Source organism: Pyrgilauda ruficollis, unplaced genomic scaffold (assembly GCF_017590135.1).
Source record: "Pyrgilauda ruficollis isolate IOZ18807 unplaced genomic scaffold, ASM1759013v1 scaffold52, whole genome shotgun sequence".
Lineage (NCBI taxonomy): Eukaryota > Metazoa > Chordata > Aves > Passeriformes > Passeridae > Pyrgilauda > Pyrgilauda ruficollis.
Window position 1 is genome coordinate 1,409,219 of NW_024526822.1, and position 18,791 is coordinate 1,428,009.

The 18,791-nt window shown below is 47.9% G+C and overlaps 1 protein-coding gene across 1 annotated transcript in view; it reads left to right on the forward strand.

Annotated features, from left to right (window-relative positions):
- The window catches only part of KIRREL3 (kirre like nephrin family adhesion molecule 3), a 133,192-nt gene that overhangs the window by 14,572 nt on the left and 99,829 nt on the right, over positions 1–18,791 (forward strand). The window contains exon 3 of the mRNA XM_041480553.1: positions 17,214–17,363. Coding sequence (XP_041336487.1) covers positions 17,214–17,363 — 150 coding nt within the window. The remainder of the gene's footprint in view (positions 1–17,213; positions 17,364–18,791) is intronic.

Genomic DNA, 18,791 nt, shown 5'->3' on the forward strand with positions numbered 1-18,791 from the left:
TTCTGGGCACTGGGGAGCCAGTGGTTTTGCTGTGCTTGAAAAAGGCTTAAATAACTCATTTTGAAGCTCCTTCCCCAGGGCTTCCCTGTGTGCCACATAACACCATCCCTGCAGTCCCAACCTGCATCATGAAGCTCCTCTCTTACAGGAGCACTGTGAGGCAGCTCTATTTCACTGCTGTAATGACAAAATGGGATGAAATTGTGTGTTTCAGGCCAGCAAAAAGATCCTGCTTCCATTCCTCAGTGAAGTGGGACTGTGTTGGATTTGACTGAAAGGCACTGCCAAGCACCCAGCAATGCACACAGCTGTGTTTGAGCTGACTTGGTTTTAAACCCTTCTAAAAATCCTTTTTTTATTGTAAGGAAATAGGGAAATCTGGTTGTGAAGTATCCAGCTGAATGCTGCAAGTCCTGCTTTTCTTGTTTGCCCCAAATTATTTGCTGTATCTGGCCAAAGTCTCCCACCTGTGTTCACTCAATGTGATTGAAGCCTTCAGGTTGAGGCTGATGAAGGTGGAAGGACCGGGAATGGTCAAAAACCTGCAGGATAGGCAGGGATCATGTGTGAGGGGAATCCCCCAGGCCAGGCAGCCAATGCAAGGATTATTTAGCACCCAAGGCTGCCATGATGAACCTTAAGAGGGAAAAGAACATTAGGCACAAACCTTCCCAGTTCCCTCCAGTGCAGCACCAGTCTCAGAGTCAGTATCTCCATGCCCTTTTACACCCTTTATTTGCTCCCATGGGTATTTACTCCTCTATAAATGTATTAATGGAGCTAATCTTAAAGCATATCCAGAGATATAACTTGAGATGGATTTTTTTTCCCCTTTAACAAAGATGAAGCTTTTATATAGATGGGAAAAGAGAAGGGAAGTGAAATGTTCAGTGACTAATGATCCTCATCAATATTCATGAGAGTCAGTAGCATTCCAAGATTTAAAATAAAGGAAGAAAGAGAGAAAGGCATTGACTTCTTTAGAAACTAAATGAAATATTTAGGTTGACCTGGAGATAAGTGTGCTGGGTTGTTGTTGCCATCAGCTCAGACCAGTGTTCAATCCTGGAGCTTTCAAAGGGGGAGCCATGCTGCCCGCAGATTTTTCTGAAGACAGGAAATGACTGGGTGGGCTCACCTTCAGCTGAGGGTCAAGTCCATGCTGGGCCAGGTGCTGTGGCACCTCCCAAACAGGGCGGGAACAATCCCTGCCCCAGAAACCTGCTCCTAGCCAGCCAGAGCTGGGGTATGGAATTGCACCCAGGGGTTTGTCCAAGCCAGGCTGGGATCAGGCATGGCCTGTCCAAGGTGAGTCCCAGCTCACACCAGCCACCAAAGGGCTTCTGTCCCAGCCATTCCCTTAGTGAGGCTGCTCTGTGGGACAGGGGACAGCCTGAAGTGCTGGCTTGGAGGGTGCAGTGTACATTGATGGATCTAAAGCAGCTGCAGGGCCCAACTGCCTCGTGAGAATATCCTTCCTTCAAGCTGCAAACAGCCGTAGATACTGGGGACCTGATTTGCTGTTGTGGGCAGGGTCTCCTTATCTGTTGTGCTGTTTTCCTTCCTTCTTGCCCATCCCTGCCCCCAGAAGAACACCCCAAGTGTACCTAACTTGGAGGCAAAGCTTTAAACCCCTCAAGATACTTGTAAATATATGGGGGAACCTTAATCCTTCCCCATCTCAGTCTTTTGTCAGCTGGGTGGGAGGAGAAGGAAAACTTCTGCAGGGAAATAGCTGAAATACAGGTTTGTGAGGAAGTAGCTCTGGATGTGCAGCAGTGATGGTGGAGACAGAGAGAATACCAGGATTTAACTGCAGACAGAGCACTCCAGGCCAGGAAGAAAGGCTTCCCCCACCTTCTGCATGTCTCCTCTTCTAAATCCTTTTCCTTTCTGCTTCTGCAAGTTGCCCTTGTCTCCCTCTGCTTCTGAGGCTGCTCCTTTTCATTTCAAGCCATCCCTTCCCTCCTGTGAATGACAGCTGTCCCACCCCTGCCGAGGTCGTTTGCCCTTGAGACCATCTTTGATCTGTGCCCTGATAGAAGGGCCGAGTATTGACTTTGGCTGCAGCTTCATTAAGAGGCAGCCTCATTTGTCAACTTGTTTGTTTCCAGAGCTGCTTGGGGGACGGCAGAGCTTGCATCCCCTCCGAGCCGAGCGCGGGCAGAGTCCAGAATTAACTCCCTTTTCAAGGGTTTCCATCAAGGGCATTGCAGGTGGCCCTGCACAGGTCTCTCCTCCTCATTTATCGATGTCACTGATGTTTTAAGCAATGTTAGATCCAGTGGGAGTGTGGATGGGAGACCTGCCCAGGCTCTGGGGCCTGCAAGGACCCAGGGACAGGTGTGTTAGTCAATCCAAGGCACTCCCAGCTAGAAAAGAGGTCTGCTTCTAGGGAAATCAGAGCTGGGGGCTGGGATGAGCTCTCAGTGGTGGGATCCTTGCAGGGGGTTCTCTAGCTCTGGCTGTGTAAGGATTGTGAGTAATGCAGATGAATTTCTCTTGTCAGTTGTCATCAGGTAGCTTGTCTGCCAGTAACAGCCTTGGTTCCCATCCAGGTGCTCAGGTGGGTGAAGTGAGTGAGCTGCCCAGGCTTTCCTGCACTCCTGGTGGTCACTGAATAAAGCACTGACCAGTGTTTGCTTGTAGGGTTTGCCCTCTGCAGGGGTCACCTCCCTGCCCCACAGGTGTCCAGGGCAGGGACCTCAGCTGGTGCCAGGTACAGAGATGCCAGTGATGGATGTGCCCCATGGGCTGGTCCTTGGACAGTTTGGGGGAAACCATCTTGCCCTGCAATCACATGAAACTGAAGCTCTAAACACTGGCACTCTCAGGGTAGTTCAGGGATTTGGAATGGCTTCACACAACAGCCCTGGGAAAGAAGAGAGACTCATGGGTATCACAGAATCAAAGAATTATGGAACAGTTTGGGTTGGAAGGGGTCTTAAACACCATCTTGTTCCAATCCCCTGCCATGGGCAGGAATACCTTCCACTATCCCCGGTTTCTCCAAGCTCTGTCCAGCCTGGCTTTCAACATCTCCATGGATCCAGGGGCAGCCACAGCTGCTCTGGGCACCCTGTGCCAGAGCCTGCCCACCCTCACAGGGAACAATTCCTAATTCCCAATATCCCATCCATCCCTGTCCTCTGGCAGTGGGAGCCATTCCCTGTGTCCTGTCTCTCCATCCCTTGTCCCCAGTCCCTCTCCAGCTCTCCTGGAACCCCTTTAGGCCCTGGCAGGGGCTCTGAGCTCTCCCTGGAGCCTTCTCCTCGCCAGGTGAGCACCCCCAGCTCTCCCAGCCTGGTTCCAGCCCTCAGAGCACCTCCATGACCTCCTCTGGCCTCACTCCCGTTGGTTCATGTCCTTCCAATGATGAAGACCCCCAGCTGGAGGCAGCACTGCAGGTGTGGTCTCATCTGAGCAGGGCAGAACCCCTTCCCTCACCATCTGGCCACACTGTCCCATCGCTCAGGGCCAGAGCAGAGGGTGGAGCTTTGCTGCTGGGAGCTGATGCTGCAGCACAGGGCGTTTCCAGACCTGTCTGACCCTGTGCAGGAGAAGCAGGTGAAGACAAAAAGCCAAACTTCACTGGGGTCCACTTTCCTGCAGACCCTAAAGTTTCACTGCCCTTTGAGGAGGGGTTTGGTGAGGCTGTTTCCATATTCCTGGGGGATGCAGCAGCCTGAGCAGGAGGTGTGGGAGCACCAGCCCAGCCCATGTGAAGGAAAGCAGCTCAGAAACCAGAAGTTCGACAACTCAGCTGTGCTGCAGGGGTTAAAGCTCTTTGAGTGCTGGGTACTTCCACACTCCTGACAGCACTGAGGGAGCTGAAGGAAAGATGTTCCTGGCTGTTGCCACGGGCATTTTGCTTCAGCAGGTCCCGAGGTGATCAGCAGCAGTAATTGTGCAGCTCCACGTGGGCTGTGATGGGACTGGCACCGCAGCAGCACCGGGCCCTGCAGGGGGGAGCACAGAGCAAAGCCAGGGAGAATTCTGACTGTGGTAGCAGGAATGGCCCAGGGATTCGACAGCAGGTTGTAAGAGGAGAGACTGGAGGAGGTAAATTTATATAGTCTAGAGGAGGCTCAAGGGGAGACACGACCAGAGTCTATAAATACACGCAGAAATAGAAACCAAGGGAGGAAATTATTCAGAAGGAGGGAGGACAAGGAGCAGTGCCTGAAGCAAAGCAAGAAAAGTTTATTCTGGGTCTTGCATGGAGGGAGAACAGCCTTCAGTGCCCAGCAACTGGCTGGGGGGGTTCCAAGCACTGGCAAGCTCCTGCTCTGCTCCCCACCCCTCTGATGCCTCCCAAAGCTGGATGCTCCCCCTCCTGACACAGCTCTGCTGTTTTACAGCAGCCCCACCTCATTTCTTCCCTGCCAGCCGTCTCACACGGGCGTCTGGCACCCAGCCACCCCAGCATGCCTTCGAAGGTTTAATAAAACAGATTGAGATGCACTTGGGCTTGTGGCTTGACAACTGGCTCCCCTTGGACAGGAACATTTGCCTTGCTGGGTGACAATGCTTTGAGTCCGTCGCCTTAGGCACTGTGGCTCATTGCTAGTCATCTCTCCAATGAATAATACACAGGCCTGAATATCTGTCTGCATACATCTTCCTTTTCTGTAGGATAATTTAATGTTATCATTGGGCCTTCTGCTTCAAAGATGAAGAGATTACTTCGAACCTGCAGCCTGCAACCACAGCCATTGGTTTCAAACGTCATTAAGTTTCATTATAACAAATAAACACTGCAATGACATTTATAAGTTACCAGAGAGCACAGAAACACAAATATGAAGCAGATAAACTGCATTTGATCCAAATAATTACTGCAGGCAATATCGAGCTTAGGCTGAGCTGGCAGGCGAGTGCTGGGTAATTTATAGGTGTCCGTAAGGCACTGTGGTGCACATTGCTCCTTAAAAATGATGATGATGGTTATGTGTCTCTCTCTAAGGCCTCAAACAGGTTATGTTCGTGCCGCCTTGAAGGCAGGGAGCTTTTCCTCAAGTCAGAAATAGACGTGGCACAGGCAACTGTTACTGTTTGGGGACTTTCCTCTCACCATTCCTCAGGATTTCAGCTTGAGAAGGGGCTTGCATTTGAAGTTTGCTCTGATTTAAGCTGCAAAAGAACCTTATTTATTTATTTATTTGTTTGTTTATTTTTCCTTAGGGGTATTTATCCCCTCTGTGGATAAGTTCTCAAGAGTGGGGAATCCTTGGGGAGAAATTTCCGCTGATTTACTCCAAGGGACTATAATTCTGTACTTAGAGAATAATGCAATACTAGAATACACTGACTCAGAAAGGATCTACAAGGATCACCGAGTCCAGCTCCTGATTAATGATAATGAAGTTCCTTTCATTTTGACTCCTGGCTTTACACTACCAGCTCTGAACCTTGAGCAAGAGCTCCTCTACCAGCAAACCAGGTGGAAAAGCATTTCCTCCAGCTGTCCCCCAAGAACTTGAGTGAAAGGCCTTTGTTGCTGTGCTGGTTGTGTGAGCTCCCCCAGAGCTCTGCCTCTGCTCTGGGGTGAGAGCACTTCATCTCCTGAGTGACCCCAGCAGGGCTTGTCATTCCCGAGTCCTGCAGGCAGCGCCCAGGAGGGGGGTCAGACACGGCTGAGTTTATTGATGAGCATCTCTCATTACCTGCTAATTAACACAGCAGGCTGGAATGTGCTAATCTGCTCTTGGGCTGGGGTTTTGCACCAGGCAGCCATTGACTCTGCAGTGGGAAACATTGGGAAGGAGTTGGTGACAAAACAAACAGCAAAATCCGTGTTAAATAATCCGAGTCCCCTCCGACCCCCCTTCTCCAGCAGGGAAGGGGAGAAGCCACGGGGTCTGTCTGACAAGGCACAGCCCCTTCCCTGGGCCTTCTCCCAGGGCTGCACCTGGGCTGACAAAGCAGTTGCAGGGCTGTAAATATTGACTGGATTCACGTTGCCTCTCATTTTTCATGGTTCTTTGCTTTACTGGGTAAAACCCAGGTAAAAAGCACCAGCTGGTTGTCAGCAGTGGTGCAGGTCACTGGCCTCTTCTGTGATGGATAAATGCACTTTCTAGGTGTTTCCTTGGCTCTGGGGATAGTGCAACCATGATTTTTATGGAGAGGAGCATTTTCTACGCTTCCACATATAGACAGAGAAGTAAGTGAATTTTTAAGCACCTTCCTGGGATAACAAGATGGGCACGTGTGTGAAACATTTCCTACCCCAAGATGATCTGCTCCCTGTCTGTTCATCTCAGCATCTCCAACCCCTCCTGCCTTCCCCCTGCCACTTTTTTTTTTTTCTGTGTGTGTTGCATATACTTCACTTTAGGCTGTTTTTCAGAATAATTTGTTTTAATTTTAAATATGAATCTTGCATGTGTAAAAAAAAAAAATGCACATATTTACAATCACTTCCACTTGTAAAAATCCAAGCAAACAATAATTATAGCAGAAACCTGCTAATTCTCACTCCACTTCATCTTCAGAGCTGATAATTCACACAGCACAACCCCGAGCAATCCCGCCCTGCTCTGGTAAACAGCAGGAGCTGGAGCGAGTCCACGGCCTGCTCTGCAATATCCCGGAGCTCATCTGGCCAGGGGCTCCCCCAAAAGCCACCCAGGTGATGTTTCATGCAGACAACAGCTTCCCAGCCTTCCGGGGGAAGTTTTATTCCTGCCTTCTCTTCCCTCCATCCGTGAGCTTTGAAGACAACAGCTTCCCAGCCTTCCGGGGGAAGATTTATTCCTTCTCTTACCTCCATCCGTGAGCTTTGGTGCCACCAAGATGTTTCTTGTTCAGGGAAGTATCTGGTAGGGGAATCACTTCCAACACCTGCAACACCCTGTAGAGAGACTCATTTAACCACTCCTTGGATGGATTCTCCAATCTACACAATATCTCACCAATCTGTAGCAAAACTAGTTAAAATTAGTGTGAGAATGAGCAGAATTTTCCACTCATTTTAATATTATAGAATCCCAGAGCAGTTTGGGTTGGAGGGGACCTGAAAGATCATCCAACCCTGCTTCCATATGCAGAGAATGTAACATTCACTATCTGTATTTTCTGTTCTGAGCTGCATCTTCATTCTGATTTCTCTGCATGCCTCATAGCGTGCGATAACATATTTTGAAAAACGAGGATGGAAGTGAAACATGGTGCGACCCAAGGCAAGCTCTTTGCTCTAATTTTCCACCCCGTGAACTGCACAACTTCCAGTTGCCGCTCTTCCTGGGAGCAGAGCCAGACTTTGAAATCTCCAAATCGTTTGTGAAATGGATTATTCATCCTTCTCGTTTTCCTATGGACGAGTGTCCTCTGTGCCCTCTAACTCAAAGATGAGCTGAGATTTAAAGGACTCTATTTCAAAAGAGCAGCGCTGATCTGGGAATAAAGGGTGGGCAAAGGGGAGGCACTTGGATTTACTGTAATCCAGGAAAGAGGGATCACCTGAGAGATTTCAGAAGGTCACAAGGGATAAAATCCTTAAGGATTTTATCTGGGAGACCTGGTGCAGGCAGGCTGCTGCCCACTGGTTTGCATATCTGCTGTTATTTTTAGAAGGAAAAGTTCCTTTTTCTTCTCTGTGGATTGAAGTGGGAGGCTTTAGGTTCCAGGAGTGTCTGTACAAGATTCCTGCAGCTGGGGACCTGCCACCGCCTTTCTGAGCTACAAATAGTTATCATCTAAAAAGCAGCTGGAGTTACCACAGAGAGAGCTGCTTGGCTGGAGTTACCAGAGAAGGAGCATCCCCTGCTCTGTTCTCCCCTCTGAGCCCATCAGCCTGGCCCTGGGGAGATGTGCCAGGACACTGTACCTTGACAGGAGAACAAATGGTGATTTCTTACTGTGCCACAGCCTCCTCAGGAGCGCCGTTAACAAAATATTTCTTGGAGACATTGGCAGCGCTCAGTGGAGCCGGGCATGCAGGTGGATCAATGGGAGGAAATCTATTCCCCTCTGCTCTTGTCTCCATGAGGGATTGGTGCTCAGCGCCTGCCCAGGGTTTCCAGTGCCTCTGGAACAGCTGCTGCTGCCACTGTCCCTATTCCCAACAAGGACAGGCATCACCCTGTGCCCTGAGCAGCCTTGGCACAGGCTCAGAGCTTACAGCTGCCCTTGGAGAGGGAGCCAGCCCAGGCTCTGGGCTGAGGTGCTGGCCCCAGCCCAGGGTGTGGGGAAGCTCTCACACCCTCTGCCACAGCTTTAGTGACACCACCAGCTTTGCCTCTTGCTGATCCTTCAGCTCCTCTGCCACTCCCCTGCAACACCTCGCCTGCTTTTCCCCCTCCTCCTGTACTGGCCCTGGGTAGAACACCACGTAATCCAGTTTGCTGCCTCTACCTCCTACCCTGCAAAAGTCCTGTGTGCCCTAAAGAACGCATCCCAGCTCTAGCAGTTTGTCTAATAGGAGATAATGCTGCCTGCTCAGAGCTCGGTGTATCTGGGCAGCAGGAGAGGCTGGGAGAGCGGAGCAGCCAGGAGCCATCCATGAAGCCTGGAGCCATCCACGGAGCTAGGAGCCATCCAGGGAGATAGGAGCCATCCAGGGAGATAGGAGCCATCCAGGGAGATTGGAGCTGTCCATGGAGCCTGGAGCCATCCATAGAGCTTGGAGTCATCCAGAGAGCCTGGAGCCATCCACGAAGCTTGGAGCCATCCATGGAGCTTGGAGCCATCCATGGATCATGTAGTCATCCACAGAGCCTGGAGCCATCCACGGAGCCTGGAGCCATGCATGCAGCTGGAATATTCAGTGTGATCCAGTTTGTAAGGTCACTTGAATGCTGCTTTTTGGCACCTCAATGCAGTACATTAGTTTGTTTCCTATCAGTGCAGCTCCCAGGAGCAGGTGTTTAATCTCACAAGAGGTAATTCTGCAGGCTGCTGCTGGGAAGAGTTTGCTAATAAATATCCCACGGTAAGGATACTCTTACACCTTTCCCAATTGGCAGCTAATAACAGAGCAGCCGATGACATTTCAGCCCTTTCTGCATGGCTGATCAAACTCCTCACACTGACTTTGAAAGGAGTGCTGGGATTTCATGTGGGTATCAAAGCCAGCGGAACACTCGATAGTTCAGATCTCTTGCCTCTGTGACTAATAGACAAAAAGATCTCTGAAAGGTTTAATGTCTTACTCAAAATTTCCCTGTTTCCTGTTTGAAGCTACTTAGTGGACACAGTGGGATGTGGATGGTTCCTCTCAAAGCAGTGCTAGGAAAATATCTGACATCACTGCGGGATGAGCTCAGCTGAGCACGTGGGCTTGCTGAGGGCTGGTCATGGCCAGGAGACAATGCATTCCCGGAGGCCAGGCAGGAGTGCAGAGCACTGGCTTTGCACCTTAAACTCTGCTCTGGCAGCTGGCATTAGGACCACAGGGTCATTTAGTTCAAGAAAGACTTCAGATCATCAAGTCCAACCCTCAACCCAGCACCCCCAGCATGTTCATCATTAAGCCATGTCCCCAAGTGCCACATCCACACATCTTGTGAACACCCCAGGGATAGGGACCCCACCACTGCCCTGCCAGCCCCTTCCAATGCTTTGCAACACTTTCTGTGAAGAGCACTTTCCTAAATATCCAACCTAAACTTCCCCTGCTGTGACTTGAGGCCATTTCCTTGTCCTGTCCCTTGTTCCCTGGGAGCAGAGTCTGGTCCCCACCTGGCTGCCCCTTCCAGTCAGGAGTTGTGGAAAGGGAGAAAGTCCCCTCTGATCCTTCTTTCCTCCAGCCTCCCTCAGCCTGTCCTGGTTCTCCAGCCCCTTCCCCAGATTCATTGCCCTACTTTTCATTGCTCTTCCTGGGCATCCCTTTGGCTTTGGTTTTACCTCATGCATCCCACACCTCCCCCTGGGAGCTGCACAGGTGGCTGGACTCAGTGGGGACCCCCAGGCTGTGCTTCCAGGGAAAGCCTCATCTCCCTGTGTTTGTGGGTGAGCAAGGCATGAGCTCAGCTCCTGCTTCCCTCCTGGAGCAAGGACACCTCTGCCAGGTCACACAGCTGGTCAGTGACCAGCACCATTCCACACACCTGAGTCATCCCTTGACTGAAGGTGTTGTGCTTTCATTTCTTTCAAGTTGAATAATTCAGCACTGAGGCCACATGAGCCAGACTTACGCAGTCTCTCTAAAAAAGGCCAAACTGGCATTTTTGTTCAAACAGATTTGATTTTCTCCCCAAGGAAGCCAAATTTTAAAAAATTGGAATCTTATGCAAGGGCTGAACTCAAGCTACCTCTCTTATTTGTGCTGTGAAGCCCAAGGAAGTGTCTGACTTGGCTGTGGCCATACCAGCAAGGGGCTGTCCCATGGGGAGACTGATCCACATCTCCTCACTGAGGACAGCATCACTGGTGCCATCCCTCTGCTCCTGTGTGGGCAGCCACAGCTGTTTCTTTCTCTGCTGGTGCAAAAAAAGCTCATCCCTGTCCTTGGCTGGAGAAATCCTTGCCCCTGGGAACACATGGCTCCCTGTTCCCTGTGCTCTGTACCTGGCCAGGCCTTGGGCTCCACCTCAGCACAGGTGTGGGTGTTGTGTCCCACCAGGGAGGGAATTGGGCTGCAGGCAGGAAATGAGCAGCTCTGCTGCCTGCATGGCTCTTCCCCGTGCTTCCCCATGACTGACAATTCCAGAGAGCTTTGTAAATAATGTAAAGCTTTTGTCTGCTTGCTCTTCCTCCTCATCTGAAAATCAATGCGGGCGCGTGTTCCGGAGCATGATGGGCCCTGTGCAGGGGGCTCGGTGTCCTTGGCTCCAGGGAGGGGACCCAAAGGAGTGCTGGGAACCAGCCTGTTTGTCACAGAGCCATAGCAGGAGCTGTGTGGGGTGGTGCAGAGCCAGGCCCTGCTCTGCTGGGAAATGTGGGCATGGAGCCATCTCTTCCCAGTCCTCTCCATGGCCAAGAGATGGCTCCATCTCTAGGTGTTGTGCCACAAGAAACCAGCCCCAAGCTGGGCTGATTTTCCTGAAATCAGGTGTAATTTCAGCCCCTGGGCTGAAATGCCCTGATTTCCATTGGGTGGGATCTGCTTGGTCTGAAGACAGCCCCTCCTGGGATGTTGCATAGGATTAGGATGTCTCACAGCAGCCCCTTGATCATCCTCCTACCACACGTCGTGACAACTCCAAGCTGAGGGAAGGATCAGCTCTTCCCACTGAGGGACAAGGAGAATGTCCCACCACTCCTAATCACCAGGCCTTTCATTTCAGAACAGTAATATTTTGACAAGGAGCTCATAGTCCTCCTTCTCCACTTCTATGCTCTCCTCAACAAAAAGGACTAATTCTTTTCAGAACACAATGGACATTCAAAGCTTCACTTATATAAAAGCAGCCACAATGTCTCCATTTCTAATGAGTCATTGTTCCCTCAGTGAGTCCCTCGCTTCCTACTACAATACTCACTCCTCTTGGGTAATGAAAATTTAACTTTCTGCTGCTCCCGGTTGCTGGTTTGGGCACAGGAGGCTGCAAGCTGAAATAATTCAGCCAGGAACTCATGCAAACAGATTTCAGTCTTCAGAGAGCTTTAAAAGCCTGTCAAAGACTCTGGCTTCAGCAATGGAAAGGACTTCAAGGTCCTGCTGCAGCACAGACCGTGGCAATGTCATTGTGTAGGTGCCTTCCTCTCTATTCTGGGTTGTTAAACAGGATTTTTGGGCCTTCTCGCCATCCGTGGGCATTGAGACATCTGAAAAGCAATGCCCTGGCACTGGCAGTGTTATTTCCCTTGGAAGTCACAGAGAAGAGTCTCAGCCTTTGTTTGAAAGAACAAGGCGACATTACAGAGAAACACTGAGAAACAGGAGCCACAGGTGCAAAATTCATTAAGGAAATAGAAAGAGTTCTAAAGTGGTTCTCTCTTTTTCCCTCCTTTTTTCTTCCTTTAGCTTTTATGACACACTTGTAACTTCACAAAGATCCAGCCTGGGGTTTTTGAAAGCAGAGTTAGTGTTCTTGCCTGCTTGCTCTTCACTGTGGTGCCTTTATTGTCCCCTTTTGTTCCTGCCCTTCAGGATTGCAGTGGCTGCAGAAGTGCCCCCATGAGAGAGACTCCTTGAGGAAGGCAGGAGCTTGGGGACCAGCAAGGGGGCCCTGCTGGTGCCTGGCAGTATAGGATCAAAGGCGTCCCAGAACATTGGAGAGGAGAGAATGATGCATCTGACTCCGTCTTATCAGAAGGCTAATTAATTACTTTTTTATACTATATTACATACATCTGAACTGAATCTGCCATGCACTCACTCTGCACACAACTGCACAGAACTGCACTCATCTAGTGACTCTCCTGTGGCTCTCGTGACTGTCCAGACACACACACACTCTTGGCCCTGACAGGCCAAGGAAACAAAACACCATCACTCTGGGTAAACAATCTCCATATTGCATTCTACTTTTGCACAACACGGGCACAGCAAGTGAGATAAGCATTGTGTTTTCTTTCTCTGATGTTCAGAGATGTGAAACCCAGAAATATTCTTGGGAAGAAGTGTGCCTTGCTTTTCTCTGTGAAGAGAAATGTGGCAACATGGCAGCTCCTCAGGGAGAGGGGCAAAGCAGCAAGCAGGAGGAGATGGGAAGGCTCTGGGATCAAGAGCTCCTCTGGGCACAGCAGGTGACCTGTGGTGACAGCACATCCAGCTGCAGGGCAGCTCCAGAGTGCAGGTGGGACACTGGGCTCGTGCTGGACCCTGGCCAAATGGCATCATTAGCATCTCATTTCCATAGCTGTTTGCTTTTAAACGAAACCAAAAAAATTCAACAATGAATTCAGAGCCCTGAGCTTTGCTTCTGCTCACACAGATCCTCACATGGAGACTCTCAGGGGCAGAATCAGTGCCCAGCGACTCCCTTTGAGGAAGCCAGGCATCAACTGAGTAATTTCTTTGAAAATATTCCAAGTCTCTGCACTAGAGGGAAGATGGGATGTGGAAGTAAAACAGGGCTACATTTGGGCTGGGGACACATGGACATGTTGTTGCATTTCCCTGCTTTGTTATGCGGCACTTCCCAAATCCAGATTTGGGGATGCTTTGTGCAGCAGGAGGTGACAAGGAGATGGGTGACGAGGGTGCCATGTCTGGACTCTTGTTGGGCTCATGTGGCGAGCTGTATCTGCCTCTGGGGTCCCAGCACAGGAAGGGCCTGGAGCTGCTGGAGCAAGTCCAGAGCAGCCCTTGGAGACACTCCAGGGCTGGAGCCAGGCTGGCAGAGCTGGAGGTGCTCACCTGGAGAGGAGAAGGCTCCAGGGAGAGCTCAGAGCCCCTGCCAGGGCCTGAAGGGGCTCCAGGAGAGCTGGAGAGGGACTGGGGACAAGGGATGCAGGGACAGGACACAGGGAATGGCTCCCACTGCCAGAGGGCAGGGATGGATGGGATATTGGGAATTAGGAATTGTTCCCTGTGAGGGTGGGCAGGCCCTGGCACAGGGTGCCCAGAGCAGCTGTGTCTGCCCCTGGATCCCTGGCAGTGTCCAAGGCCAGGCTGGACAGGGCTTGGAGCAGCCTGGGACAGTGGAAGGTGTCCCTGTCTATGGCAGGGGGTGGGGCTGGATGGGCTTTTAAGTTCCCTTCCAACTGAACCAATTCCATGATTCTCTGATGAACTCCTATTCTGCAGAGATTTGGATTAACCAGTATTTATGGCTGAAACTCTGTATAGTGGAAGAAGAGAAACTGGGAAGCTCCTGCTTGCCCAACAGGTTGGAGTCAAACCTCTTGCTTTGAAACCAAAGCATCATTTTGTAATTCCATTTTAAACATTCCAGAAAAAATACCCAACTGACATCTTTCAGCCCATTTTCTTGTAGCTGAAATCGCTCAGCCTGCATTTGTAAATCACCCTTTCCCAATCTCCCCATTTTCAGTTATTTTCTGTCAAGTATCTTATCTCCCTTAAAACTTTTCTGCAAATTACTTGTTCCTTTGACATTAAGACATAAGCTGTAACGTGGACAGGCCTCTGATCTTCCAAACCCAGTTAAACCCAGTAATCAGACTTTAAGCTGATTTGAAAGTGAGTTGAGCTCTGTCTTCAGTACTTTTTTCTTTTTTTTTATCTGAGATTTAGGGAGAGATGATCCTGCTGTGGAGCAGGGACTGGGCCAGGTAATGCTCTTAAGGTCCTTGCACCCATCTTTTCTCTCCTGTGACTGAGTCTGAGCTGTTTGTAGATGAAATGGAGCCTTGGATGAATAAAAAATGGGTTTAAGTGACAATTCTTCTCACTGAACAAACACAGGGAAGGAAAATACAGGAGACATATGCCATGTTTCTGCTCTGATTTTCCATGGCCATCAGCTCATCTTTAAAACAAATCAAGAAATAAGAGAAAAAGGGAAAATAAAACATAAAAAGAGCTTCATTTCCAGCAGCAATTACCAAATGAAGCCTGTGCTTAATGGGCATTTGCAGAGGGCACAGACACCACTTTGTGCCTCTGCGTTCTCATTAGAGTTCGTGCAGCTCCCAGCTGACAAGCTGATAATTCTCACTGATAAAACAAATCTTTTTGGGTTATTGCTGCCTTCCTGCGCTGTCCCTGCTCGCCCAGCTCTGCCTTGAGAATTGTCAGGATTACAGAGTGAGCTGTGAAAACCCAGTTAGTGGGTGGAAAGTATATATTAAAATAAAACAACAAAGCAAAACACCTACTTTTTCTGCTTTCTGAGTTTTCTCTCTCATCCCGTTTTTCCCTGCTATCCTAGGAGTGTTTTTCCTTTATGAATCCAAAACCAAAAAATACAGAGCTGACTCATATTCCCTTTGAAATCAAATATTTAAATCTCAGCACAAGGGTTTGTGTCAGAGGCCATGACTTCCAGTGAGTGCCTCCCAGCAGGAAAAACTGGAATCTCCTCTGGAATTAACCTGCCCTGTTGTGCAGGCAGCACCATGCCAAGAGCCACAACTGTGGTCTTTTGCACTATCTGGGGTGAAAATCAGAGTTCCTTGGAGATATGGGGGTGCTGGGAGACCTGGGATCTCCAAAACACCCATGAATGAAGTGCCCAAGGAGCTCCTGGAGATCTGCAAAAATTGCAGCTGGGCTTCTTACCGTCCTGTAATGTAAAGCATCTGGAATTTCGAAAGGACAGCTTTGCTTTTCCCTGTGTTCCTTTAGGTGGCTAACAGCGAGCTGAAGCTATAATAAATTAAAGTGAAATATAAGCACTCATGTGGGGGCACACGTTGGTTCAACAGTGTGAGCTGGAAAATGATGGAGCTTTGGAGCCTTGCCCTGTAGGAAAGGCCCAGCAGCTCATCTGGAAACAAGTTCAGATGTAAGAACTTGTGTCACACTTAACCTTGGTTCCGGATTAATCATCAGTCAATGATTAAATGGAGTCGGTGTAAATTAGGATTGAATTGATTTGGGGTGGATCACGTGGAGACGGTCCTGCTTTGATAAATTGGTTTTAAAGAGGAATTTTTCCTCCAGCCCAGTCCTCTTCCATGGACAGAACAGAAACTCAGTGGAGGGCACAGGCTCTGAATTCCTGCCTGATACAGGGCCATAATTCCTGCCCAGAGAGGTTCCTGGTCCTACAAACCCCACAGAGAGGCAATTCAGTGCTTCTGCCTTCCCCCCAACACCTCTCTTTCCCAGGTCATCTCCTGAATCCAGAATCAGAGCAAGAATAAGTGGGGGCAGAGCAATTAGGATGCTCTTCAACCAACTCACACAAAAGACTGTACTCACAGGAGCCCAGATATCAGCAGATCTGCCTGAAATGGCCCCACATTTAGGATCTTCCAGCTTCAGACTGTGGCTCTGCAGGGACATTTTGGGATTGTCCCATGCACTCATTATGGAAAGAAAAAAAAAAAATAGCAGGATTTAACACTTTGAATCCCTGGAACATCCAAGGCCTGGTTGGATAGGGCTTGGAGCACCCTGGGATAGTGGAATGTGTCCCTACCCGTGGAAGGTGCCCCTGCCCATGGCAGGGGGTGGAATGAGATGGGCTTTAAGATCCCTCCCAACCCAAGCCATTCTGGGATTCTCTGATTCTCTGAATAATTTTCAATCATGGCAAAGCCAAGGGAGAGTGAAAATAAAACTTAATGCTGGGTAAACTCTGCTGTGGAAGAGGTTAGAGTGACTAGAGTGCTTCCCATGGAAAATGAGAAGTGCCATGTCACACCTGCAGTGTGAAACATCCCACCATGGCAGGAGATGACCCGGGGCTGGGATTTGTTATTGCAGCATTGCAGCTAGGGAAGGATGAGGAGAGATTTGTGAGTCTGACAATGCCGCTTCAAGAAAGGCAGTGCTGAGGGAGAGCTGGGCCTTCCCTTCCCCTCCAGATGTGTGGAAAGCTCCCAGCAAATGCCAGGAGGTGACACCTGGGGAGGGAGCAGAACAGCAGCAGTTGGTTGTTTCCCTGTGTGTTTTATAGCAGGTTGTTTCCTTGCACATCCTGATTTCAGAGAACACATGAGGTGGGAGCAAGGCTCAGAAGCAGAGGATCAACATCCTCTTTTATTATGTGTAATATAAAATATTGCTGCTGCTGAACATCCTGCTGCTTTTCTGTCTGTGATCATTGTGGCTGAAACACTACCACGACAATTTGGAATAAAACAGTTACAGGAAATTCTGGTACCTCTTGGTTGGAGCTTTCTTTTCCCCCCAAGGAGCAAAAATATTGCAAATATTTGTCTGTCACAAGGTGCAGTGTCCACCTCTGGGTCCCCAACACAGGAAATATTGGGGGAATGAGTCCAGGGGAGGCCACAGAGGTGCTCCAGGGCTGGAGCCCCTCTGCTTTGGAGCCAGACTGGCAGAGCTGGGGGTGCTCACCTGGAGAGGAGAAGGCTCCAGGGAGAGCTCAGAGCCCCTGCCAGGGCCTGAAGGGGCTTCAGGAGAGCTGGAGAGGGACTGGGGACAAGGGATGGAGGGACAGGACACAGGGAATGGCTCCCACTGCCAGAGGGTGGGGTTGATGGGATATTGAGAAGGAATTCCTCCCTGTGAACAGGATGAGCTTTAAGGTCCCTTCCAACCCATTCTATCATTCTATGGGGCAATCACATAATTAAGCAAACACATCATTAAGAGCTGCCGAGCTCAGTCTCCCATTTGTGCTGTGCCAGGAGCATCCTGGCCTGCTGCATCCCAAGGAACTGCACCGTGTTGGAAGCCACTGGAGAGCTGACAGCGTGGTGTTCCTCTCTTGTTCCCTGTGCAGGCCAGGCGTCCTCGTTCACGCAGCAGCCCCAGGACCAGGTGGTGATCGCGGGGCAGCCGGTGACGCTGCTCTGCGCCATCCCCGAGTACAATGGCATCGTGCTCTGGATCAAGGACGGGCTGGCCCTCGGCGTCGGACGGGACCTCTCCAGTAAGTGGGGACACCACCCTAGGCACTAAGCATTGTAAACCTGCTGTACTGGCAAACACTAACCCCTCAAGAAAACACTACATTTAACCTAAAACCATAAAAAAACTTCCAAAAAGTAAGTGGGGACACCAACTGTTAGAAACCTAGGTACTAAGAATAGTAAACTTTCTGTACTGACAAGCACCCCCAAGAAAACACTACATTTAATCATAAAACTGTAAAAAAACCTTCCAAAAAGTAAGTCAGGACAGCACCTGTTAGAAACCTAGTTGCTAAGAATTTTAAACTTTTTGTACTGACAAACACTAACCCCCAAGAAAACACTACATTTAACCTAAAACTGTAAAAAAAACCTTCCAAAACTAAATAATAAAGCAAAAATTATGTATGTATACTTTAAATAAATGTGTTTAATATAATGTAATGAAAAACTTAAAATTTAACATTTTTAAATATTACTATATTTTATATATTCATATATATTTATATATTTTCTATATATATAAAGCAAAATAATATCTAGAATAAAAATTATATATATAAGATATAATATAATAATATAGTATAGCATAGTACAGTATAGTATATATAATAAACATATATATTTTTTATATATAACGAATATGTAATATATAATATATAGATATATATAATTTTATACATATATATACCAAAATAAAAGTTTTAAAATAAAAACTAAACCTTCTTCTTCACCTTCTTCTTCATAAGTTTAAATAATATTATATAAATAAATAAAAACAATAAAATAATATAAAATAATAAAGTAATAAAAATCTTTTAAAATAATAAAAAACTAATGAAAATAGAATAAATTATAAATTAAAAATAAATATAAATAAAATACTAATAAATAATAAATTAATATAACAATAATAAATAGAAATAGAATAAATAATGAATTTAAATAAATTATATATTTATAATTATCAATTATAAATTTAAATATAAATAAAATAAAACAAGTCACAAATAATTAGTTATTAAGTTAAAAATAAAAATAATTTAAGTGTAATTTTTTAATTAAACAATTTATCCATTAGAAACCTTATAAATAAAATACAACTCCATTTCTAACTTATTTAAATAAAATACTATGAAACTCACAATTTATAAAATTGTAATAGAAATAAAAAATAATAAACATCTATATCCAAACAAAAAATACCATCTCACACATTTAATCCCAACTTTAACAAAAAAAAAACAACTGAAGATAACAAAAAAATCCATAACGACCGTCCATAAACAAGGAAAGCAGGAGCTCTCCTTGCCCAACATTTATTTGGGGAATAATGTTTTCATTTCAACTCCAACACCTTCCAGTCCCTCCAAACACAGGCACTGGAATAAACCAAAATCTGTTTCACTCTGACCTGAAACAGAACTGTTGGCTCCCACAGACGTTGC